Here is a 25,099-nt window from a genome sequence, read left to right as displayed (position 1 = left end):
TGTTCTCTGCAGACCATCACCATCATTGTAGAATGCCAATAAATTCGCTTATTTTTGACCAATTTCCTAAAACATGATTCCAACAACGAATTTTTTCGGTGAAATAGTTGCCTTTAAAACCATCCAAAATTATAGCGGCTTCATAGACTTGGAAATTTGTTCTAAATCTTTGAAACGCCTATTAATTAAATCGTTTACCATTAACAACAATTTTGTAAAAAATCCACGATTCTTTCAAGCAAAGATAAATCAAAAGCTTACCTATAGAAAGAATGTTGGTTGCCTACATTTACAAAAATGCGTTGCTTAAGTACTTTTCCTTAATCAGCAAGAATTAAAAAGCGTAGTTTTAACAAAAAAATAAAAATAACGCCCCTGAACGCAAAAACATAAATCGTTTCTTTTTACTATCTCAGTTCTAAGAAATAAAGTCAAAAATATATCTAATAGCATTTCTAAAGTTTTGTAAGATGAAATCAGTGGTGAAAACCGCGTTCCAAAATTTCCATAAATACCTGATATATTGATTTTTTAAAATAAGTGATGCAAAAATTACAACAAAATTAAAAAAATAATGTGATGAACTGTTTAAAAGTATATACTCTATGCTGTGACTCACCTCATAAGTACAAAAATTACATTTATAAACATAATTTTTCGTGTGCGGCGTTTCCAAATGGTGTGCCATCACCAGCAGCGACTCCGTCTTGAAATTACAGAACTCGCACTTCTTCATCGTCATCCTGAACGGTTCGTTATTCTCTTTAGTATACTCGAGATTCTTCATCAGCGAATAGATCGTCTTGTTCGTCGTCGGGTTCTGGCCGCCTTCTCTATCCTTCTTCTTCTTCTGCTGTTTCAGCATGTCCGCTTGCACGTACTCCTGCACCAAATTAAACCCTATGTCGATAAAAAACTTCCCTAGCGGACTGTCAAAGTACGAAAACGACCTCTTCGACGGATCGGCCATCGAGTCGTCTTCTTTGTTCGCTTCTTCCTTCTCCTTCTCGTCCGTATCCATCTTCTCGTCGTCGTTGTCCGCCTTTCCGTCCCTCTCCTCCTGCTCCTTCGCAACCTTCTCGGCGACTTCCTTCAGGAAGTTTTTAAAGTCCGTCACTGGCGGCTTCTCGTATACGTAGGGGACGATAAAAGAGGGCGCTTCCACCACGAACATGTCGTCGGTGAGGGTGGGCAGCACCGGCGCCAGCGCCGCGGGGTTGATACAGGACGAGGAGGAAGGGGCTTTCGTGAGAGGCGGGGGCGGGGGCGTCGTCGGCGCTGAGGAGTTCATGGGGATGGGAGTGATGGTTGCTCTCATGTTAGGAGGGTACATACCTTGGGCGGGGAGGGCCATCGGGAGCAACGTGGGATACGACTGGCTGACCGAGGGAGAGGAGGACTTACTCACAGGAACCGGACCGCGACCTGACAGTATAGAGTTCGTATCTATGATCACCAAAGTCGGCTCTTTTTTGTTACCGGAGTTGTTACTGTTACTCTTCGCCGCGATCTCCACCAGCCGCTTCGTGTCCTTGACGACGATCGTCGACGAGTTCGAGTTCAACTTGGTCTTCTTCATCTCGATCTTGTCGTTCATCGCGAGCGGGTCCTGCGGCATCACCTCCTCGATGTCGGACTCCTCCGACGAGTTCGACTGCGCCACCTGCTCCTCCTTGTCGCTCTCCACGTAGCTCTTGCTCTTGTTCAAGTTGCGGACGCTCCGCCGCGGCGGCAGCAACGACAGCTCGGGCTTCTTCTTCAGCGGCGTCGTGTCCAGCTCTATCACTTCGAGCTCGTCGGAGGGGCGCCGCTTATCTACGGAGCCGTTCTCTTTAGGTTCGTCTATGATCATTACGTCACCGTCGGCGTCACCTTCTCCCTCGCCCGAGTCGTTCAGCTCGATCGGCTCGTCGTTCTTCGTCGAGCCGTTCTTTATGCTGCCCTCGTCTTCATCGTCGTCGTCGTCTTCGTCGTCGATGATCTCGTGCACCTCGTCGGCGCTCTTCCTGCCGTTCGCGATCTCGCTGGCTTTCGAACCGCTGTCGCCGCTCTTCGCGCTGTCGCCGCTCTTCACGCTGTCGACGTCGTCGTCCTTCTCCGACTCGACGTCCTCCGGTTCCGTGTTGTCGTCGTCGTCGCCGCGTTCACTCTTCGTTTCGTCATCGCGGTTGGTGTTCGCGGGCGACTCGACTTGTTCGTCTACGTCCATCGACTCGTTGTCGGTGGTGGTTTGGCTTTTCTTGATACTGCTTTGGCTATCTTCGTTGCCATTTTCTACGTCCGATATGTCCCCGTTCAGAATTTGGTTACCTGGAAGTGGATGAGTTAGTATCGGCTAGAATGAACGACGAACTTGCTTACCTTCGTCTTTGGAATGCATTTCCTCGATTTCGCCCATTTCAGCTTCTGCTGCCATATCCACCTATGCACCTGCAACAACAGTTCTGAATGAAGTTAAAGAAATTAAACTACTGCATGGTTAGACAAGTTAAGTACACATCGTTCACTGCTATAAATCTGCGTAGAAGCACAAAATCGGTCGACTTTCAAGTTTAAGGGATGGGACACGTCATCGTTTCTCTGAAATAGGGAAATTTTCTACCTGCGTAACGGTACCTGTTTAGATTAGTGCCTAATACATTCATTTGCATTCATGTAACGTGTTGACCAGTTTATATTTCCTGTGTAATTGTTTGCGATTTAAAAAACCACCCCCTTCTGAAATGTGCTGTAACGCTACTGGTTGACAGTTCGTGGTCAGATTCTGATGACTCACTATGTTGAACTTAAAATGATCCATCTCTACTGAATATAAAGAACTTTTTCAAAAAAATATGAATGTCCAAAGTAAAAAAGATGATCGAAGGTAGAGCTTTTTTTTTGTTTTTTCAGTTTTTCGATTTGCAATTTTTCTTGTTTCTTCAATGTTCAGATTTTATAATGTTCTGTTTTTTTTTTAATTTTTCGTTTCTTGGACTTTTCGGTTTGCATTTTTTCTATTTTTTCGACTTATGATTTTCCAATTTATCCATTTACAGCTTCACGAATTTTCAATTATTAGATTTTTCAATTTTTCATGTCCTCGATGTTCTGATTTCATAATTTTTCGAATTGCAATTTTTTGTTTTTCCAATTTTGGATTTTTCGGTTCCATGAATTTCCAATTTTTCGTTTCAATCTGTGATTCGCAATTTTTCTAGTTTTCATTTTAAATATGTAATATTTATTTTTAATGGTTCATTTTGTCAATTTTACAATTTAAAATTTTTCCCTTTCTCAATTATTGGATTTTAATACTTTTTCATTTATTCGACTATTCATTTTCTTTATTTCTACTTTTTGTTTTATCAATTTAAATTTTTTCAATTTTTTGTTTCTTCAGTTTTTCGTTTTGCGATTTTACGAGTTCACTTTTTAATTTTTCAATTTTTCCTTTCTCCAATTTTTCAATTTACGATTTTTCGATTTTTCATTTTTCAGTTTTTTGAATTTTTAATTTCTTCATTTTTACAATTTTTCAATATTCAAATTTTTTGTTTTTTTCTTTCGATTTTTCCTTTCTTCAACTTTTCGATTTGCAATTTTTTTTCGATTTATGATTTTCCAATTTATCATTTTTCATATTTCTTTAATGTTTAGTTTTTTCAATTTTTCATGTCTTCAATTCTTCGGTTTTTCAATGTTCAGATTTCATAATTTTTCGATTTGCAATTTTTCTAGTTTTCATTTTAAATATACATATGTCATTATTTCGTTTTTCAAATTTTAGATTTTTCGGTTTCATAAATTTTCAATTTTTCGTTTCTTCGATTTGTGATTTGCAATTTTTCTAGTTTTCATTTTAAATATGTAATACTATACATATACAATTTAGAATTTTTCCCTTTGTCAATTATTGGATTTTGATACTTTTTCATTTATTCGACTTCAATTTTTCGAGTCTTCTATTTTTCATTTCGACAAATTTTCGATTTGCAATTTTTTGTTTCGGTTCATTTTCTTTATTTCTACAAATTTTTGTTTTTTCAATTTCAATTTTCTCAATTTTTCGTTTCTTCAGTTTTCCGAATAGCAACTGTTTATTTATTATTTTTTTTTTTAATTCTGACATGCAACTCTACGATTTTACAATTTCTCGATTTTTTAAATTTTTAATTTCTTAATTTCTAAATTTTCATTTCCAATTTTCAGTTTTTCGATTTGAGTTTTCCTGTTTTTCGATGTTTCAGTTTTTTCAATTTTTTGATATTTAGATTTTTCAATTTTTCAGGTCTCCGATTTTTTGATTTTTTAGTTTTTTATTTTTAGATTTTTTAGTTCTTCTATTTTTTAATTTAATTTACAATTTTTCAATTTTCTTTTTTTTTTATTTTAGAATTTCACTTTTTCGATTTTTCAATTTTTTGATTTTTGGATTTCTTGGTTTTTGGATTCTACAATTTTTCGATTTTTCAAGTTTCCAATTTTTAGATTTTTCAGTATTTCGATATTTAATTTTACGAATTTTCTATGTTTCAATTATTTTTCAGTTTCTCGATATTCTGATTTTCCAATATTTTGGTTTTCGATTTTTTGATTATTCAATTAGATTTTTCAGTTTTTCGAACTTCCAATTTTTCGATATCGGTTTTCCGCTTTAAAAATTTTTCGTTTTTTGAATTATCGTTTCCTTTTGCAGTTTTTCTGTATTTGGTTTTTTCGGTTTTTCAGTTTCTCTTTTTTTGATTTTTCAATTTTTTTTTACAGTTCTGGACATTTCAATTTTCCAATTTCCCAAAGTTTCATTTTTTGGCCTTTCAATTTTTCAATTTTGTTTTTTTTTCAGTTTTTCTACTTTACACATTTTCAATTTTTCAGTTTTTTGACTTCAATTTTCTATTTTTTTGGATTTTTTTGATTTTTTTTTTCAAGTTCTCGACATTTCGAATGTTCCATCTTTCGATTTTCCCGTCTTTCAATCTTCGATCGTTCAATTTCTCAAATTTTCGGTTTTTCGATTTTTCAGTGTTTAAAATTTTTCAGTTTTTCAGTTTACCACAGATCGTTCCAAGAATCAAAACCTTATTGAAACTGGAAAATTAAATAATCAAAAATCGGATTAATTAATTTCTCCGTTTTTCAGTTTTTAAATTTCAAAAATTTTTCGAAATTAATTTTTCCATTTTTCACATTTTCATTTTCTCACTTTTTCGATTTTTCAAATTTTCGAATTTGGAATTTCCGATTTTACCATACATATTTGGATTTTCCGATTTCTCAATTTTTCAAATTTTTGATATTAATTGTTTGATTTATCAATTTTTCGATGTTCCATTTTTTTTCTGAATTTCTCCATATTTCAATTTTTCAATTTTTCGAGATCAATTTTTTCTATTTTTCAATCTTTCGTTTTTTCAATTTGTCAAATTTTCGTTACATATTTCAGTTTTTCAATATCTATTCTCTATTTTCGATTTTTCATTTTTTTCAATTTTTATTTTTTTGTCGAATTTTCGTTTCATTTTTCAATTTTTGAATTTTTCAATGTTTCAATTTAGTCATTCTTCAATTTCTCGAATTTTCGATTTTTCAATTTTAATGTTAAAGTTTTCAATTCCGCGATTTATTAATTTTTTTAATTTTTCAGTTTTTGATTTATCAATTTTTTTATTTTTGAATTTTTCCTTTTCTCACTTTCTCGATTTTTCAAATTTTCTATTTAATTTTTCGAATTTTGAATTTTCTATAGTTCCATATTTCGATTTTTCGAATTTTGAACTCATCAATTCATGGACTTTTGATTTTTTCGACATTTCTAGTTTTCATTTTAAATATGTAATGTAGTAATAATTATCATTTCGTTTTTCCAATTTTAGATTTTTCGGTTTCATAAATTTCCGATTTTTCGTTTCTTCAATTTGTGATTTGCAATTTTTCTACTTTTCATTTTAAATATGCAATAATGATAATTAATTTTAAGTAGTCCATTTTTCAATTTTACGAATTTAGAATTTTTCCATTTTTCAATTATTGAGTTTTAAAATTTTATCATTTATTCTATTTTTAGTTTTACAATTTTTAGGTTTTGCAATGTTTCGATTCGATTTGCATTTTCTTTTTTCCAGTTTTTCGATGCATTTATTTTTTTCGATTTTTAGTTTTTTAATGTTTCAATTTTTCCGACTTTTAATTTTTCGATTGCAAAATTGTAAAATCAAGAATGAAAAAACGAAAAAGTACATAATGAAAATTCTAAAAATAGAAAATCAAGAACTTGGAAAATTGAAGCGAAAAATTGAAAATCGAAAAAACGAAGTGTGTGTTGTAAAATTGATATACATATTGAAAACTGAAGAAATGGGAAAATTGGAAATCCAAAAATTGCAAAGTTCAAAAATTTAATTAAAAATTGAAAAATCGAGGGAGTAAAAATCAAACATTGAAAAATTGAAATAATGAATAAACAAAAAATTATAAAATGGAAAGAAACATTTACAAAAACGAAAAATTATGAAATAAAAAACTGAAAAATCAAAAAATGAAAAATTAAAGTTGAATGAACAAAACATAAAACCGAAACATTGAATAATGGAAAGATGAAAGAAAATGAAAAAATAAAAAATTGGCCGAAATTTTTACTTAAATCGTTTGCAAGATTTGAGAACATTGACATCTTACGCTCAAGAATTAAAAATAAAAACAGATTCATAAACCACAGGTATAAAACAATAAAAGGTTGATTAATCGGAATGACCAGACAAATTTTGGATAACATTCTCTCGCAGTTCGAGAGATAAACAAACGGAAACGGGGACCTACTTTTTCAGACTTTAGGGGTTATGATAAGTAATTTCTTTACCTCAGATATTGCGTCACAGACTATTTTTTAGAATTTAAGAATATTATACCATTAATTTAAGGGTTACCATAATTATCCACCCCTTCCAGAAAATTGCTGACGTCAACTCAGAATATTATTAGATAAACCACTATCGAAAAATCCATCTAGGACGACCAGAGATTGTCTATTTAAGTTGAATAAGCGTGTTCAACCAACAAAATTGCCATCCTTTATCTCCCTCAGAAAATCACGTCAACTTCAATTTCAAATCCGTTTAAAGTACGAAAGACCAAAAACTTCCAAACTCTTACATCCCCGCAAACTCGCCATTTATCATTTTTCTCTAGAACAATAGCGTAAATAACTTTATAGAAACCGCGAAAACACCACCTAAACCTGTTTTTGTTTACCTAAATACACAGATAATACAACTCGGAGATTTGAAATCGCACTAAAGATGGAAATAATAAGATTACGTGCGACCTAACACGCCAACAAAATATGTTTCCTTTTTATGACAGAAAGATTTAGGCAATAAGAAGCACCATAAAAGCAATGTCTCCCATCAGCGCGCCTTCCGGTGTAAAAATAATGAAATTAATGCCAAAAATGAAAAGTTTTGCTTCCCCGTTCTTCGTCAACCGCCGGAATAAAAGTCCGAGTTAAATGGAGGGTTGTCGAGTTAAAATTATTACGGTTGTCTCTTTTCGGTCAATCGTGCGGCGAAGTGGCCGTAAAAGCCTACCAGAAGTAGGTATTTATTGTAGGCGATTTTCACGAACGAAACAACGCTAATTATTTTATTTAGTGGCGTTATGTAACTGCAAAGATTTGGTTTTTTTTTTAACGCAAATCCGAATTGTTTCGGATTAAGTTCGAATCAAAAACAATTCCGGTGTATTTATATTTTCGCAAAGTAGCGTCAGATGAAAACCACTGATTGTATATTGTATTATTGGAGAAAACCGGTTTCAGTTATTCCTTATTATAAATTATTCAGACCCCGGGTTAAAAAACTTTGAAACTAATACAAAGGCCGGTTGTACTGCAGACAACTTTTTTCTTTACGGTGGATTAAAAAAGTCATACATATTAAAAATAAAAGTAATGGGTTTTATTTTTTGCAACGATTTTGACACACACGAATATTTGTAAAAAAAAATAATTCTCCATGTTTTAAACAAATTTCAGTAATATCACCTATGAATATCATACTTATTGAAAAGATAAAAAGTTATGGTCGGAGAAAACGCCATAAATACAATTTATAAGCGATTCAGTTTGACGTATTTTTCTGACGTCACAAATGTATAGAAAACATGAAATCGGCACCAATGACTCAGTTTGTGCACCAGATGTCACTCGATTCCTGTTGAAAAATATTCGAAAAACAAAATTAGTGCCAAAACAATCTGCTCTTTTCTCCTTTAATTGAGTAACCGAACAATAAAATTCCTGCTTCCAAAGCTATAAAAATGTCAACAGGAAACCTGCCAAAGTGGAGCAGGAAAGACCCAAAGTTTAATCATTTATCACTTCTTTTCCCACCCCATTAAGAGATAAACCGATTGACATAAAATACTTAAGATACTTCCTCCACCAAGAAAATTTTATCAGCACGAATTTAATCCTGTAGGGTTATTTCATTTACCAAAAACATACGCTCGCCGTACTTAACAAGCCCTTATCGACGAAGCAGACAAGAAAAAAGATCGTGCAGATTATACGGATTACCATAAAATTAATTGAAGGCTAAAAAATGTGAAAACATCTTCGCAGCAACCCTTGAATAACATCGCAACACAAACATGTTTTGGTATTTCCTCGTGTTTATGGCGAAAATTCGCAAATAAGTAAAATAAGATTTGTCAGTGGGGTCGAGTGTTGACTTTACATAATGTCAATCATGGAAAAGTGGGTAAAAAAAAACCGAATCGCCTATTTTTAGAATTCGTTTGTTTCCTCTATATGCGGACGGTCTAGCGAAAAATCGATAAGGTCGTTTCTAAAAAAGACCCCTGTAAGAAGCTACACAATAAACCTGAATTTTTTCGAGGGTGGTAAGAAGACTTCTTGACACTTGCTTAAATGCGACCGGTTTTTTTTGTTCAAGATAAATAATTTTGGAAACTCCGGATTTAGAAAGCACTCGGGATTTAATTGAAATTCCGCCACTGACAAAGAGCATACTCTGCCATAAAATGAGTACGTTCACGTTATTTTTTTAGCCACACCTACGCTCCAATTTGACAAGACTTTTTCTTGTAGACGACCCATAAAAACGAGCTTAATTGGTAATGGGGTCTAGCGAAGGGTCAACTCCCTAAAACGCCTCTTCAACAGCAAATCCAATTTTAGTACCATGGAGATGGAAACGGAGCCACCTTGAATACTGTAACTCGAAATCACACTTGCCCTTGCCTTTTGGATGGTTTGGAAAACGACTGTTGAGAAAGCACGCAAATTCGATATTCCACCACTGATAAAAAGATAACACGATATTGCCAACGCTGCACAAGAGAAAACTCCAAAGCCCTCCGATTCTGTGCCAACAACCACACATAAATATCCATGATGTATTGTAAAAAAAAAACAAAGCACAACAATAACATTCCGGTTCTAAACACAATTGTTTTTTACAATTTTTCTTGAAAGAAACATTATTTGGTAACTAACTTGGTTCATGCGGTTTGTTTTTTTCCGACAATGAAATGAAAACATGATTACACAAGCAGTTTTCTGTACAACATGACAGCAAAAATAAAAATTAATCTTTTTTTTCTAAAACAGCCATAAACAAATTTCACTCTACTATCATGAGCATGACACAAGAATCTTGTTTTATAATAAAAATAATAAAAAAGCAATCTTTTTGTACCATTTTAAAATTACGAAATTGTATATTTGATATATTTCAAAACCAATTATTTTATATACCTATAAGTAATTACGAACCGAATTCTTTCGACGGAAATTAAACTTCAACTACAAGCCTACAAATCAAAAAATTTTTCGTATCTTCGAATTTTCGATTTGCAATTTTTCCTTTCAGTTTTTATTTTCCTTATTTTTACAGTTTTTCCGTTTTCCATGTTCCGATTTAATAATTTTTTGTTGTCAATTTAATTTTTTGAATTTTTCGTTTCTTCAATTTTCTCATATCCAGTTTTTAAACTTTACGATAGGTAACTCGAGTTTTCATTTTTGATTTTTTCAGTTTTTCGATTTTTCAATTTTTCATTTCTTCAATTTGTGGATTGCAAAATCTTTCGTTTCGCTTTTTTATTTTCTTTACTTTGTCAATTTTTCGGTTTTTCAATGTTCTGATTTTATTATTCTTCTTTTTTTCATCTTTTTGAAATGTATAATAAAATTTTTTTAAATTTTTCCATTTTCAAATTAGTGAATTTTAATGTCTATGAAGGTAAATTACTTTGAAAAAATCAACCTCTAAAATGCGAGCGTAGCGAACACGTTCAGGATTTTTCAGTCCCACAGACATTAGTGATCACCAACAATATTTAAACTCATATTTTTAAATAACAACAAAATCCTTCTTAATAATAATTTAGCTTCTCAGGGATACCAATTAATAATTTTTTAATTTACACCCGAACTTCTCTCATAGAAGTCTGCAGGAAAGAGTCTCGAAGTTGTATAAGGATATGTCATTTGCCAAAATCAGTCTACCCTTGACCGGTACTAAAACCGCCCACCCACCCTTTATTTTCTTAAAGGATATGTCATATGCCAAAATCAGTCTACCCTTGACAGGTACTAAGCCCCCACCCACCCACCCGCACTTTATTTTCTTAAATGACATCTTCAAAGAACTAAAAACTAAAACCGCCCACCCACCCTTTATTTTCTTAAAGAATATGTCATATGCCAAAATCAGTCTACCCATGACCGGTACTAGCCCCGCCCACCCACCCGCCCTTTATTTTCTTAAATGGCATCTTCAAAGAAAATAAAGGGTGGGTGGGCGGCGCTAGCACTTGCTAAGATAAGACTAATTTTGGCAGATGACATACATTCTAAGAACATAAAGGGCGGGTGGGTGGGGCTAGTACTTGCTAATATAGACTGATTTTGGCAAATGATATATATCCTCTAGGAAAAAAAAAGGTGGGTGGGCGGGGCTAACACTCACAATGCACTTGCTAAGCCCCGCCCACCCTTTATTTTCTTTTTCATTTATTAGATTTTTCAATTTTTAGTATTTATGTTTCAATTTTACGTTTCTTATTTCTTATTTTTTGAAAAATTGTAAAATTTGATTCAATTTTTCGATTCTGAATTTTTTGATTTCTCGATATTTAATTTTTCATTACTTGATCTTTCAAATGTTACAGTTTTTCGATTTTGCAATTTTGACAATTTTATAATTTTTCGAGTTTACAATTTTCGGGTTTTCTAATTTTTCGATTCGATTCGTTTTTTCTTTCCAATTTTTCGATTCATTAATTTTTTCGATTTTTAGTTTCTAATGTTTCAATTTTTCGTTTCTTCAGTTCTTCAATTTGCAATTTTCGGATTTCTACTAGTTCGATTTTGTAATTTCTCGTTGAGTTTTTCGAATTTATTTTTTCCGATTTTTTTGGTTTTCCATTTTTAATTTTTCGATTTTATCAACTTTTCGAATTAAAAAAATGGAAATCAAGAACTTGAAATTTCAAGAAATGAATAATTGAAAAATGGAAATATTAAAAATTGAAAAACTTAAAAATCGAAAAATTAAAAAATAAATAATATTCCAATTTCAATTAGAGCAAAAATTCAAGAAAATCGGATAATTGAGAAATCAAAAAAAATGTAAATTGAAAAAATTAAAAATTGGAAAATCGAGGAATTGAAAAATCAAAGACTGAAAACTGAAACGTTCAACAAGAAAGAACACTGAAAAAATTAAGGAAGATAAAACGAAATATTGCGATATAAAATCGAGAAAATGAAAATCAAAACATTAGGAAATGAAAAATAAAAAATCAAGAAAAGTTTGGGAAACGAAAAATTGATCAATCGAAAAATGAAAAATTGTAATAACGAAAAATTGCAAATCGAAACACTGAAAAACTTGGAAGTCGAGAAATTGAAAAACAGAAAAAATTAAAATTGTAAAAACGGAAAATTGTAACACCAGAAAATTGTAAAATCGAAAAAAAAAGAGACACGAGAATTTCTGATATAAAAAAATTGGTCTAAGGTAAATAAATCCATATTTTTCGAAAAATTGTAAGATTTGATTTAATTTTTCGATTTTGAATTTTTTTATTTTAATTTTTTTGAATTTCTCGATTTTTACTTTTTGATTTCTTCTACTCTACATTACAATTTTTCGTTTCTTCCATTCTTCGATTTGCAATTTTCCGTTTTTCCACTATTTCGATTTTGTAATTTTACGTTGAGTTTTTCGAATTTTCAATTTTTTCCGATTTTTTAGTTTTTCGATTCAAAAAATGGAAATCAGGAACTTGAAAATTGAAGAAATGAATAATTGAAAAACGAAAATATTAAAAATTGAGAAATCTAAAAATTGCAAAATCGCAAAACTAAGTATTGTAAAATCGCAATATTCGGATTTCTTTAATTTTCAATTAAAGAAAAAAATTAAATAATATCGGATAATTGAGAAATCCAAAAATTGTAAAATTGAAAAATTGGAGAATCGAGGAATTGAAAAATCAAAGGCTGAAAATTGAAACATTCAATAAGAAAGAACACTGAAAAAATGCAGGAAGATAAAACAAAATATTGCGATAGAAAATCGAGAAAATGAAAATTAAAAAATTAGAAAAATGAAAAATAAAAATCAAGAACAATTGGGGAAACGAAAAATAAAAAAATCGATAAATTGCAAATCGAAACATTCAAAAACTTGGAAGTCGAGAAATTGCAAAACAAAAAAAATTAAAGTTGAAAAAATGAAAAATTCTAACATCAGAAAATTGTAAAATAAAAAAAAAGAGAAACGAGATATTCTGATATCAAAAAATAGGTCGCAGGAAAATAAATCCATATTTTTCGAAAAATTGTAAGATTTTATTCAATTTTTCGAATTTGAATTTTTTGATTTAAATTTTTTTTATTTCTGAATATTTAATTTTTCATTTTTTCTAATGATAGTTTTCCGATTTTGTAATTTTGACGATTCTGTAATTTTTCGAGTTTACAATTTTCGGGTTTTCCAATTTTTCGATTCGATTCGTTTCTTTTCTTTCCAATTTTTGGATTCATTAGTTTTTTTCGATTTTTAAGTTTCTCGATTTTTAGTTTTTAATATTTCAATTTTTCGTTTCTTTAGTTCCTTAAGTTGCAATTTTCCGATTTTCCACTACATATTTTGGTTCTGTAATTTCTCGTTGGGTTTTTTGAATTTTCAATTTTTTCTGATATTTAGTATTTCGATCTTTCAACATTTCGAATTAAAAAATTGAGAAACTTAAAAATTTTAAAATTGCAAAAACGAAAGATTGTGAAATCGAAATATTCCGATTTCGTCAATTTTCAATTAAAGAAAAAATTAAAGAAAATCGGATAATACAAAAATTGTAAAATTGAAAAAAATAAAAATTTAAAAATCGAAAGAAACGCTGAAAAAATAAAGGAAGAAAAAACGAAATATTGCGATATAAAATCGAGAAAATGAAAAATAAAATTCAAGAAAAAGTTGACAGTCGAGAAATTGACAGAAAAAATTAAAGTTGAAAAAACGAAAAATTGTAATATCAGAAAATTGTAAAATCGAAGAAAAAAGAGAAACTGGAAATTCTGATATCAAAAAATTGGTCGAAGAATTGTAAGATTTGATTTTGCGAATTTTATTTTTTATGATCCTCTCATAATTTAAATAAAGATATAATATTTTGCATATTTCAGAAAGGATTTATTCGGCAAAATTTTGATATGACGTTATCAATTTTGGGAAGGAAATAAACAAATAAATTTTGGCTTTTTTACCATTATTACATTAAACTTAAAACGTTTGCAAGATTTCAGAGCATTCGGATCCAGTTTCAAAGTTAAATTACAAAATATATATTATGTTATTTTATAAAATTGACAAACAATCGGTCCAGTAGTTTCAGAGATTATCTGTCTAGTAAAAATTCGAACAGACGCCAGACAGACAGACGGAAACGAGCGACCCATTTTTCATACTACAGGAGTCATGAAACGTCGAGAAAACATAAAACTAGCCAATCGTCCAATGGACTCGATTACAATCTACCTTAGTTCACTTTCAGGAGGTAAAAATGATCAAAAAATATTCGAATAGTGATTACTTTCATTTAAATCTCGAACCGGACATTCTGCTCTTCAGTTAATTTATGGAAATAAAATTCTCATCTGATAAAATTATATTATAATAATTTTTTCACAGCATGCAGAAAATAAGGATTCTGGTTTTAAAAATAAAGCAAATGTAAAACTTGTCTCACTCAGTTCTTCGAGCCACATTACAAAGTAATCAGAGTGATTTTTATGATATGGTATCGATTTTTTGCCAATTTCACTTAATATTTTCTGTTGTATCTTAGCCGAACATGTTCCTGATTAAAAAATACTTAAAAGTCGACAACCTTGAAAATGTACTGATCTTAATGGTGATAAAGTGATGATTAATATCAATAGAGACGGTGATTATTGCAAATGGAGAAAATATTTTATAGTTCCATGTTTCCTCTAATACATCCCTTGAGTTCTGTCAATTAACATAAAAACAGAAATTTTCGGTTTAACCATTTTTTTTCTTTTTCGTTAATCAAAGACTAAAAGAAATTGAAGATGTACACAAACAATTGGAAAAATGTATCACAAATTAGTACACTAAATAGGTGTAACATTTAAAGAACCACATTTTACATGGATAAAAATGATTCAGTCTTAAACATGTTGTTTGGGTACGTATTAACAATAATGACTCACCCGATATATACATACATCATGTACCCAGTCAAGCACTATTGTTGTATATAAAAAAATGTGCCTCTAATTAATTAATAATTACAACGTCTCAAATCATGTCTTGGTGATTTTACTTTAAATAAATACCCTAGTTATATTATCAACAACGTACGAATACAAAACATGGTGAAAAATAAAAAGAAAAACCAAAGCTGAACCATTTATCACTTCCGTTCCCACCCCACGAGATAAACAGAATGACATAAAATACTTGAAAGTACTTTCTGGTGTGAAAATCGCATCAACATAATCTTGAACAGTGGCGTGATCAAGTAACGACGTACGCTATATACACAAGAAGCTGAAAAAATCTGTGTAATGAAAAAAAAAGCCATAAAATTATCTCCAAGTCTACAAACGGAAAAACATCCAGCCACCCTCACAAGCGTCTTCAGTCATATCTAAACACGTTCTGGAATTTCCTCATGTTTTTATCACCCATCATTGACAAATAAAATTCATGGAATCACTAAATTACTAAAATAAAATTTAAACATGTGTTAGTTGAGTGTTGACCTTACATAATGCCAATCAAAGAAAACTAAAAAAAAAAGAAACTAAATGGCAATGCCTATTTTTAGAATTCATCCGTTTTCACCACGTTCGCTTCGTCCAGCGAAAAATCGATAAGGTCGTTTGTGAAAACCACATTGTACGAAAGCTTCGAAGCCAAACCAGCCCCCAGTAGTTGTTCGAAGAGCAGTGACACAATAAAGGGAAATGGGGGCAGCTTCTTGGCTACTTTCACTCTGAACGCCTCTAATGCATCCGTTCGACGGCATATGTGGCATGTCACGCTTGTCTTTGCCCTTTTGGCTGAACCTTTTGCGAATTCCAAATTTGGAAAGCACTCGAATTCGACTCAGACCCCACCACTGATAGAAAGATAACAACACAATGCTGCCAACGACGCTACGGAGTGGAAAATTTCTCACGGGGCCCCCCAATGCTCCACCGACGAGCGCACATAACCTAGACGGCGACGGCGGATTTCGCATGAAGAGGGCCCCTTTCGGGCGGTTTCTTTACCATAGAAGCTCCTCATCGGTCAGATTCCCGCCATAGTCCATGGGACATCACACCGAAACCACTCCGACCATCTGCACCGCCGCCAATGGATGGATATGTTGTGTGTGACAATCGTAAATACCCGAACAAAATCCTTTGACAACCCGCGATATTCAAATGTGCCGACACGAAAACAACACGAAACGACACACAAATTCGCCAACACGTAATTCTTCTTTAATAAATGTCCATTTCTTTTAACTGGAAAACACTGGCGAACAACAAAACTCACGTCACTAACCCCTAGCACTGCACTAAACTGCCAATATGGCGTCTAACGGTAAGTCACGTGACCGAAAATAGTGACGTAGCCGATCCGTTCCGCGATGTCTTAAAATTTTTTCATTACGTAAGCACTGATACAAATTTACAACAATTTAGGATGGTATCGATTCGAACCCACGGATGGTGGATGCCCAGAAATGGGGCCCCGGGACGGCTGTTTGAATATTCGAAATAATCGCGATCGCAGTAGCCGGGTTTGAATTGGCGCCACAACTGTCATCAATGACGGGACGCTAGAGCGGCAATTGTTTCATTACCAACCCCCGAAAGTCGACCATTTTCCGGGAATTGTGGGCTTTAAACCGACGACAATGTGGAGGCAGTGATTTGGCGCGAAAGAGCGCGTCTTCGCGCCGAGCGCTCCCGTCGATGGTCGATTTACGAAAAAAATCCACCCATGGTGGTCTGGGTGGTGGTTTCGAGGGTCCGAGCATGGGAAAAATGCACCCGATGGAGATACCCCGCCCCGGCGAAAAAGTCGCAGACAGCGGACACCCCCCTTTCTAAAAATGGTTGAGCCCAAACCTCATTTTGTTCATGTATACTCCATATCTAATAAATTTTTCTTAACGCACACCCGATGGTCTCTCATTTCGGCGCTTTCTAATAAATATTATAAAATTAATTGCCGAACTGTCGCCCCACCAAAATCACTAGGCCCTTTAGTCACACTATTAAAAAAAAATAGAGTCGATGGTGTCCCCAACAAACAACTAGATTAAATCGCGTCACCTACGATCGCGTATTTTGCGAAAACAAAAAACGGGCTCTAGATTCGCAAGGGCGGATGCATATTTCCCGCGTTTTCCTATTAAATTCGCTATCGATTTTCCAGCACTTAACATTTTACCATAATAGGCAGACTTACGGAAGTGCGGGGATTTTTTCCTTCCGTCTGAGGAAAATTAGTCGTCGTCTTCCTCGTCAGCGAAGGACAGCAGCGGCTTGGTCTTGGCTTTTTTGGCTTTCTTGTCGAAATCGGCCGACCTCTTTGCGGATTGCTCTTCGGTTTTTTTCTTAGTCGGTGCTTTGAAGATGATTCGCGAATTTAGATCGGCCGGGGCCTCTTCGGCTTCTGAAAAATTTCAGGCATTGCAGCGGTGTTTAGTTATTTGGAGGTTTAGGCCGAAAAGGGCCTCTGCCGATGACGGCATCTCAGCCACAGGTTATTGCTCTTTTGATAAGTAAAAGTTAAAGCTTGAGGTGCCGAGGTTTAGCGCACTGGAATTATTTCGATGATCACGAAAAAACGCACTGTGAAAAAAGCCAGCTTTTACGACCGATAAAATTTCATTGGAGTGCTTAAAAGTAAAAATGAGGATTCCCGTGCCCTTTTTGACCCATAATCGCGAAACGCAAAAATCCACCTTATCACGGCTAAGTTTTATAAATTTTACCCACGCACTAGTCATACTTTTTTTTTCGTTAATTTCTAATCACGAACGAACAATAATAATTATTATTGTTAGTATTTTGCGCGTGGAATTGTTTTTCATTAATTTACTTAACCACCTTTCACTTTTCTGCACGCCAGGACCCAGACCCATAACCATCCATGACGCAAAGTAGGGGTGTGAACTTTGTTCTTTCACATCATTTCCATCGCATCTAATTAACATCAACTGTTTTAATAATATGAATGGGCAATTTAAGAAGAAGGATAAATCAGTCATTGTCATTGAACCCGTCGCGGTCCCAATCGCATGTACCCACGACGTACCTTATCACCAAATTGACATCTAATAATTTCTAGAATGGAACTCCCCATGAAAGTGTCGTTTTTGCGCTCTGGGACAACTTTTACCGTTGTTTTGCATGTTTCGTATAATGGACGAGATATAAAAATATCACGGTTTGTCGTAGGCTACAACTAGCCATACTCATTCATCATTTAGTGGGCTACGTATTTTATTGGTGTAGATGTAAGATTAAAAGTTTTCACTGAGTTATGTAGATTTAGCCAACATAAGGCGTCTTAAATCACTTCGTGTCAAACAACGCAAAAGCCGCCACAGAAATGTCGAATCAAATCTGTTGTTCGTTGGGCAGGTGTTAGAGGGAATTTTTATTTTATTATTTTGTTACGAACACATGGCGGATGTGGAGGGCGTCATCTCCGAGGAAGCGCAAACATACTTATAAACAAAGTACAAAAATTAGTGTCATTGTAACATTATAAATTTTCTTATAATTTGTATGTTGTGTGTTGGTGTCAGAATGAATGTTACAAGCCATCAAATTGCTACAAAACAAAAAGACGATTGTGCCGAAAACAATGAAAATAAATTTAAAGACAGTGTTGTTTTTTGGAGAAGACAAAGTTGAAAGCATTAATTTTATTATACAAAACAATAAGGTTATGTAGAGTAAATGTTAATAATATTTACCCAGTGATTTTTTTTTTAATCAAATATTAAGTGAAAAATTGAGATATTTTGTGTTAATGTTGAATAAAATATCATCTACAAAGTGTTCCATTTTATTACAAAAAATATATATTAGTATAGGATTGTAGGAAATAAATTGGGTCGTACACAATTACAAGTCATCAAGGTGCCGTTATGAAATATATGTGCAATAAACATAAAATTTAATCGATGACAGCTGACAACGCGGTGTATCATTCCGCAATATATAACCTCACTTTTCCTATAATAAAATTAGCGCTTATCAAAAAAAGAACTCCAACTTGATGACTTTTTCAATGGACATGGACCTTTTGCACAACTAACATGGCCGCTGATTCAGTGGTACCAATCAAGTGAAAAAATTGGAACACTCTAACACAATGAATCTTTTAATTTAAACACATTCCATTGGTGGATTTCGTGGCACCAAATTTAAAATGTGCGAAAATCCAGTTTTATGATGTTCCATTTCCAGACGTGACATAGTTAACATTTAACATTCAAAGTGATAACTAATCCGGTTTTTATCAATTAATTTTAATTACATATTTTGTTAATAGTTTTTCGATTATGTTGAATATTTTTCAAATTAACTACTATTAACTGCTCTTAATAATCAACTATTAAAAAGAAATAACAAAAGATACCCATAATTAAATTAATTAATATAAAAAGTATAATAAGACTTGATTTTCCCCACATTTCAAATTTGGAGCCACAGAATCCACCAATCGAATGCAGGCGCGGATTCCCCTGACACACGACCGAGGTACTTTATTTTGACCAATTTCAAAATTTTGAAATCATATTTCATTTTGTAAATACAGTACAACCTCTATAATCCGAACTCACGATTGTCTCAACATCCAGTAATCCGAACAGAGGCTATTTGAAGTCGATGCCTCTTTAATCCGAACAAAAACTCTGCAATCCGAACTGAACTTGAAAACATGCATCTACTTCCAAAAATGACGCAAGATCTTTCTGCATACATATGTTGTATGGAATATTTTGAAATTTTTAAAAATTGCGATATTTCAAAGCACTGAATTAATTAACTAATTCTGGAGAAACGGATGAAGTTATCGAAGACCCAAAATCTACAAGAGAAAGTATCTGGTTAAATTTCGAAAATCGTCGAAAATGGGTCGAAATTTGCATGAGAAAAATTTCATTTTTGAAAAATGTTCCTAAAAATTCTGAAAAAACTCAGGGATATATATCCCGACGTGCTGATTCCAAAAATAAACCATGTTTTTCGAAATTTTTAAAAATTGCGATATTTCAACTGGACGATTCTGGAAAAATGGTTTAAGTTATCGAAGAAATGAAGCCAGAAGTGACTTCTGAGGTCCAAAATCTACAAGAAAATATATTTAGTTAAATTTCGAAAATCGTCGAGAATGGGTCGAAATTTGCGTAATGGAGGTAATACGAATACATAATGGAAAATTTCATTTTTGAAAAATTCATCTAAAAATTCTGAAAAATTTCAGGGTATAGATCCCGGGGTGTTTATTCCAAAAAGATAGCGTGTTTATGGTCACGGAGTAATATTTTTTTAGAATGTATCTATTATCCATTGTTGCTTAAGAATTCTTTAATTTTTGTTTAATAAAATTTAGGTTTATTTCTTGAAGTTTGTTTTCAGTTGTGTATGAAGTTGTTATTCAATTCCCTTTCAGATTTTTGCGAAAATTGCCGAACCGAACAAATCGTTAATCCGAACACACCTTTTTCCCAATTAGGAATTAGGATTATCGAGGTTCTACTGTACACTATACGTGTAATGAAAAGAACCAAATGTCACCCACGTTATGTGAAAAAGAGTATATTAGCGAAAATTTTATATTTTTTTTTTTGTTTAGAACGAATTTCTGGTAGATAGGTAAAATCATACAAAAATTGCCCCCCCCCCCTGAACGAAATCCTGTATCCGCGCTGATCGAATGTGGTGCTTGTTTTAAACGATTCATTGTTGCCACCTTAAATTTGAGTGTGAACAAATATTACAATTGTTTTCGCTTGAGTGGGTGAGTGGTACCACTGAACCGGCGGCCATCTTAGTCGTGCAATAGTCGTTTTCAAAAATTTAGTATTTTTTAACCAGTTCATTAAAATTTGTACATCATTAAGGTCACACTTTCGAAATCTTTTTTATTTATTTACTAATCTATTATTCGAGCTCCTTCACAAAATGGGTTGAAAATGACGTCTTTACGACTATTTATGAGTTCTTATTAGTTAATAAACGACACAATAGAACTTATAGAAAGGTAGTGCTTGCTATAAACCGTGCCTTCAGCCCACAATGTGACCGTCGTAATTACGGTCCCTTTCATCTGCTCGCTGAAGCGCCGTGAATTTTAAAAATCAATGACTCTCATCAAAGTTGGCGAGTTATGTACAGTGTGTCAAAAAATATTAAATTTTGAATAAACTCTAAGTAATTCTAAAAATATACCGAAAACAAGATGTCAACAATAAAACCTTAATTTTAATTACATATTTCTATTTACAACCAATGTTGTTAGCAGCGTAATCTACCAGGTTTGATGACATCACTCACATTTTTCTAATTACTTTTCTTTCGCATTTATCCACGCTGTATTTCCTGAAACAGGTTTACAAAGGTGAGGATGTGAAGCTGCGTTCAAGTAGTATTTTACAACAGCATAGCACTCGGTGCCAAATTCTTCAAACTTTTAAAATCGATATCTTGGTAGCTACAGGGCGCGACCTCTATTATGGCGGCTCTGCAAGAACACAAAACTAATCCCACCATGTACATTTAAAATCTGACACCCTCTTCGGCTAAACACTTCGCCAAAATTTGCATACTGAGTGGCAGAATTTATTTTTTTAAATGCATAAACACAACCCGAGTTAATTTTACCCTGTATATAGACGTCGGTTCAACAACACCGAGTTCGAATTTTTATTCCTGGATAATTACAAATCGTGTTAAATAATAAACCACGCTTGGCATAACCCCAAATTTCTCCACGGGTTAACTAATCGCAATTACTACCCTTATTGCAGTTCTTTTCCGCATTAGCATCCCTCCTTTCACGTGGTTTACCTTCCACAATTAAACTCATTGTTGACAACACCTTGCGAATGGGGAGAATTAGACACCAAAGTTGAGGATAAAATTATTGATTCGTGAAGGTGTGGGTTCGCCCCAAAATCCGAAGACGAAGACGAAATCGACACCCAAAATCTCGTGCAATTAAAGTCGCGTTCTTCATAAGTCTCTAGACAAATGTGGCCGAATAATTGAGCAAAATGTAGGAATCCGTCTCGAGGGAGCGAAAACAGACACAACGCGAATTTTAAGCCCACGATGATTCCGGATTTTTAAGTTTAATAAACGATAAAATATTAATAAGGGTGATGATGTATCGTCTCCAGAACAAATTACTTTAAAAGCTTAGTTTTTCCATTAGTTAAAAATTCCGGCGATGAGGTGAGGAAACATTTATTATTCAAGTCGACGTGATGACGGCGAACGCTTTCTCACACAGATTTAATTTGTGAAAATTAGCGATATCGGTGGGTTTTTCACGAGTGACTTGTAAAGTGAAAATTCCCCTTTTAATACCCGAAGGGGTTGAAAAATGAAACTAATCAAATATTTAAAAGTTGTAATAATAATCAATAGGATCTCGCTGGAAAATTGTCTACCCTCTTTACAATAAGTATGGATGCCACTAGTCGACTCGACATTTTTATTTATTTATTTTTTTAATTTATTCTCGGCGAAAGGCGTTACGGAGTAATCAGCAAATCAATATAACGAACAACGTGGTTATTGATCGCATTTTTGTAAAAACAGCTCAAGGACTTCCAAATCTTGAAACGGTTTTGCAAGTGCTAACTGGGGAACCATAAATTGCCGAAATCGTAACGAAACAGAAATAACAAATCTGCGAGTTTCGGACTGTTAATGAAGACGCGATCTTCATTCCGTAATTAATTCAATTAGAAAAGCACTAGATAATCGTAATTATGACAAATTCGCTTTAAGTGGGTTCCACATTGCCAATTAATCACATTAGAACCGTAGAAAGGGAAATCACGTGGTCGCTCAACATCTACCAAACATCTAAACGTGAAGAAGATAACGGATAAAAATAACAGATGTCAAATGTACAGAACGAACAGCGCAAAATGCGAAAAAGAAAAACATACAATGTAAAAGAAAGGTCGTTTGCCGATGCTTATTATTATTATTACACTTGACAATTTACTGGTTCGAAGGTGGCCACTCATTTTCATTAGTTTTGGTAAAAGAAACTAGAGGTAATGCTCTAGTTATTACCCTCGTTTTTTGTACATGTTTATTCTCGATTCGATCGGTTTCTCTATTTTTTTTTTTAAATTCGTTTAAAAAATAGCGAGGAGCCGCCGCGTTTGTGGCGATTCCTCTCCAAAGACATAGAAAAAAGCGCAAATTACAAGTGAAGCAACAATATTTTATCGAGTGGTCGGGAGCAGAGCAAAATACCGTTTCATATAATAGACCAAACCATTTTCACGAAAAGGGGAGTAGCATCCTTTCCAAAGTCTTATTACGAGCTAAAACGGTCACGTGTTCAGAAAAAATCCGTCCCTGTCTCCGGAAAGCGCCGCTGCATAAATCCGTCTCTGTCCCTCCGTGGCGACGTGTGGAAAAATAGGGTCGAAATTCCGGCGACTCGGGGCAACTCCCGTCGGGCGAAGGGCCCCCAGCGGGGGCGGCAGCCCGCGGACGCGCCCCGGGAAAGCCCCCCGCGGCACCTCAAGCCGCCATTCCAGTTTAAAAGGCGGAAAATTGGCGCTTTTTCACTTTGGCGCCAAACGACAGCGCGCGAAAGCTGCCGACGGCGCCCGACATAACCTCCGAGACGCCGTCTAGATTTCCGAGAATTAATCCGCGGAGTGGTGTTTGGCGCAAAATGGGCGCTTTTCCGGCGTTCGGGGGCCAAGAAGGTAGGGCGCTTGCGACTTACCCCTTTCCAGCCTGGCTTTTTCGCGTTGGGCCTCCTCCGCGGTCAGGTCGCCCTCGTTCAAGACCACGACGGTGGGCTGCTCCTCGTCACAGTCTAAGTCCTCGGCGGGGCCCAGCTGCTCGCTCTGTGTGTACAGCGGCGGTGAGGCGCGCTTAGAATGTGACTACTTAATAACATAACCTACTTTTGTGGCGACGGTGGGGCCTTCCTTGTAGCCCGCTTGCTGCTTGATTTTCTTGAGGAATTCGGGTTCTTCGGGCTTCGTGTAGGTTATGTTCCTCTTGGACATCGCGTCATTGGCGGCGGGTTGGGGTTTTGACGCCTTTTCGAATGGGCAAGTGCACGACAGTGGGGCCACTACAACAACTAGTAGATGCAGTTATGTGGATTTGAAAAGTTTTTTCCGTACGCCGCCAGTTTCGCCCTTCTCTTGATGGTTTATTTTCTACTTCTATCCCACATTGCTTTTTCTCGTTGGGGCTACATAGAAAATGTGCTATAGATACGTGGTCGAAAATCTTTCATGCTTTTCCGAGCTGATGGTTTTCCTGATATCTCGGGGTTATCTCGACCTTTACGTGGACGTAATTGTTCACGCGTAATTTTTTTTTTATTTGTTTTTTACTTGTCTGTCTCTAATTTTAAATCCAAATAAACTTGGGTTCCAACGTCTAAGTACTTAAATTATGTAACAATTAAATACATTATATCTGTAGGTATATACAGAGATGACTTGTTTTATATAGGCGTGGGAGTACATTATACGTTAGGTTTTTAATCGGTTCCACATGCGCAAGTTAATTGAAAATAATCTCAATGTCAAAAGGGCTTCTTGTTAATTGAAAATATAAATCAATTAAAAATCTACACAAAAATGTTTTCCCTACAGTGAAAATTTTTTGCATATTGCCAATACATGTTATCGAATTCCAAGGAATTTTTCATCTCACTTTTTTTGTTAAATAAATTATTTAAAAAATATTCAATTTTCAATTGTCAAGAAAGCTGACGCAGTTGTACCGTTTTTTTAATATTAAAGAAAAACCTCAGTTGACATCTTTCTAAAAATTTAAATAACCTTTGTCTTCTTTGAAGTATTAACTTACCTATATTTATTTATAACATTATTAAAATTAACTTAAAATTTGTCAGATACTCTAATCACAACAATAGCTGTGCTGTTGGTATTTTCAATTTAGTTTTTTTTTCATTTAACGCAATGGTTGATTTCAAAAAAATTTAAACTTTATCGTTTCTGGTCATAAAAGTTTGTCTGGTGAAGACTTAGATTAATTTTTTTTATATCACTACGCGTTTAATATGAAAACAAACAAGTGTTCGATTTGTGTATAAAGTAAAATGTACATAATTATGCAAACAACTATCACAGCATAATTGTCAACATATCATCTGTAATCATCTATAATATATATAATTATCCGCCAATAAACCGATATGACTTTTTTTGTTATAACTGAAGAAAATGGTAATCACTTCCGAATTAATTTAAGGTTATCTAGAGTAACTACTACTTGTTTCACGAAAAAAAAAAAAGA

At 33.9% G+C, this 25,099-nt stretch overlaps 2 protein-coding genes across 8 annotated transcripts in view; both read right to left on the bottom strand.

Moving 5' to 3' along the window:
- LOC135127805 (MOG interacting and ectopic P-granules protein 1) overlaps positions 1-23,632 on the bottom strand; it is a 44,711-nt gene extending 21,079 nt beyond the window's left edge. Inside the window, exons 1-4 of one of the 7 annotated variants that reach the window (XM_064054433.1) lie at positions 15,818-16,210; positions 2,362-2,430; positions 1,873-2,310; positions 620-1,815 (exon numbers count right to left, since the gene is read on the bottom strand). In XM_064054433.1, coding sequence (XP_063910503.1) covers positions 620-1,815; positions 1,873-2,310; positions 2,362-2,416 — 1,689 coding nt within the window. In that variant the 5' untranslated portion in view covers positions 2,417-2,430; positions 15,818-16,210. Of the gene's footprint in view, positions 1-619; positions 2,311-2,361; positions 2,431-14,749; positions 14,819-15,817; positions 16,211-17,009; positions 17,100-23,543 lie in introns of those variants that run through there. The other 6 variants (XM_064054432.1, XM_064054430.1, XM_064054429.1 and 3 more) reach the window with 6 other exon arrangements.
- Positions 23,461-23,832, bottom strand: LOC135128184 (uncharacterized protein KIAA1143 homolog). The gene is made up of 2 exons (XM_064055078.1): positions 23,728-23,832; positions 23,461-23,667 (listed from the first exon to the last, which is right to left on the bottom strand). Exons 1-2 carry the CDS (start codon positions 23,830-23,832, stop codon positions 23,461-23,463), a joined length of 312 nt encoding a protein of 103 aa, XP_063911148.1.
- Positions 23,833-25,099: the final 1,267 nt, after the last annotated feature.

The sequence above is a fragment of the Zophobas morio genome, unplaced genomic scaffold, assembly GCF_036711695.1.
Source record: "Zophobas morio isolate AGI-343-1 ecotype UQ-CSIRO unplaced genomic scaffold, CSIRO_AGI_Zmor_V1 ptg000012l, whole genome shotgun sequence".
Classification (NCBI taxonomy): domain Eukaryota; kingdom Metazoa; phylum Arthropoda; class Insecta; order Coleoptera; family Tenebrionidae; genus Zophobas; species Zophobas morio.
Note: the sequence above shows the minus strand (reverse complement) of the source record. Positions and strands in the feature narration are given on the sequence as shown.

Coding starts and splice junctions, on each gene's coding strand:
- LOC135128184 (XM_064055078.1), bottom strand. CDS start 23,832: ATGTCCAAGAGGAACATAACCTACACGAAGCCCGAAGAACCCGAATTC. Junction 23,668..23,727: donor GCCCCACCGTCGCCACAAAA/GTAGGTTATGTT, acceptor CTGTACACACAG/AGCGAGCAGCTGGGCCCCGC.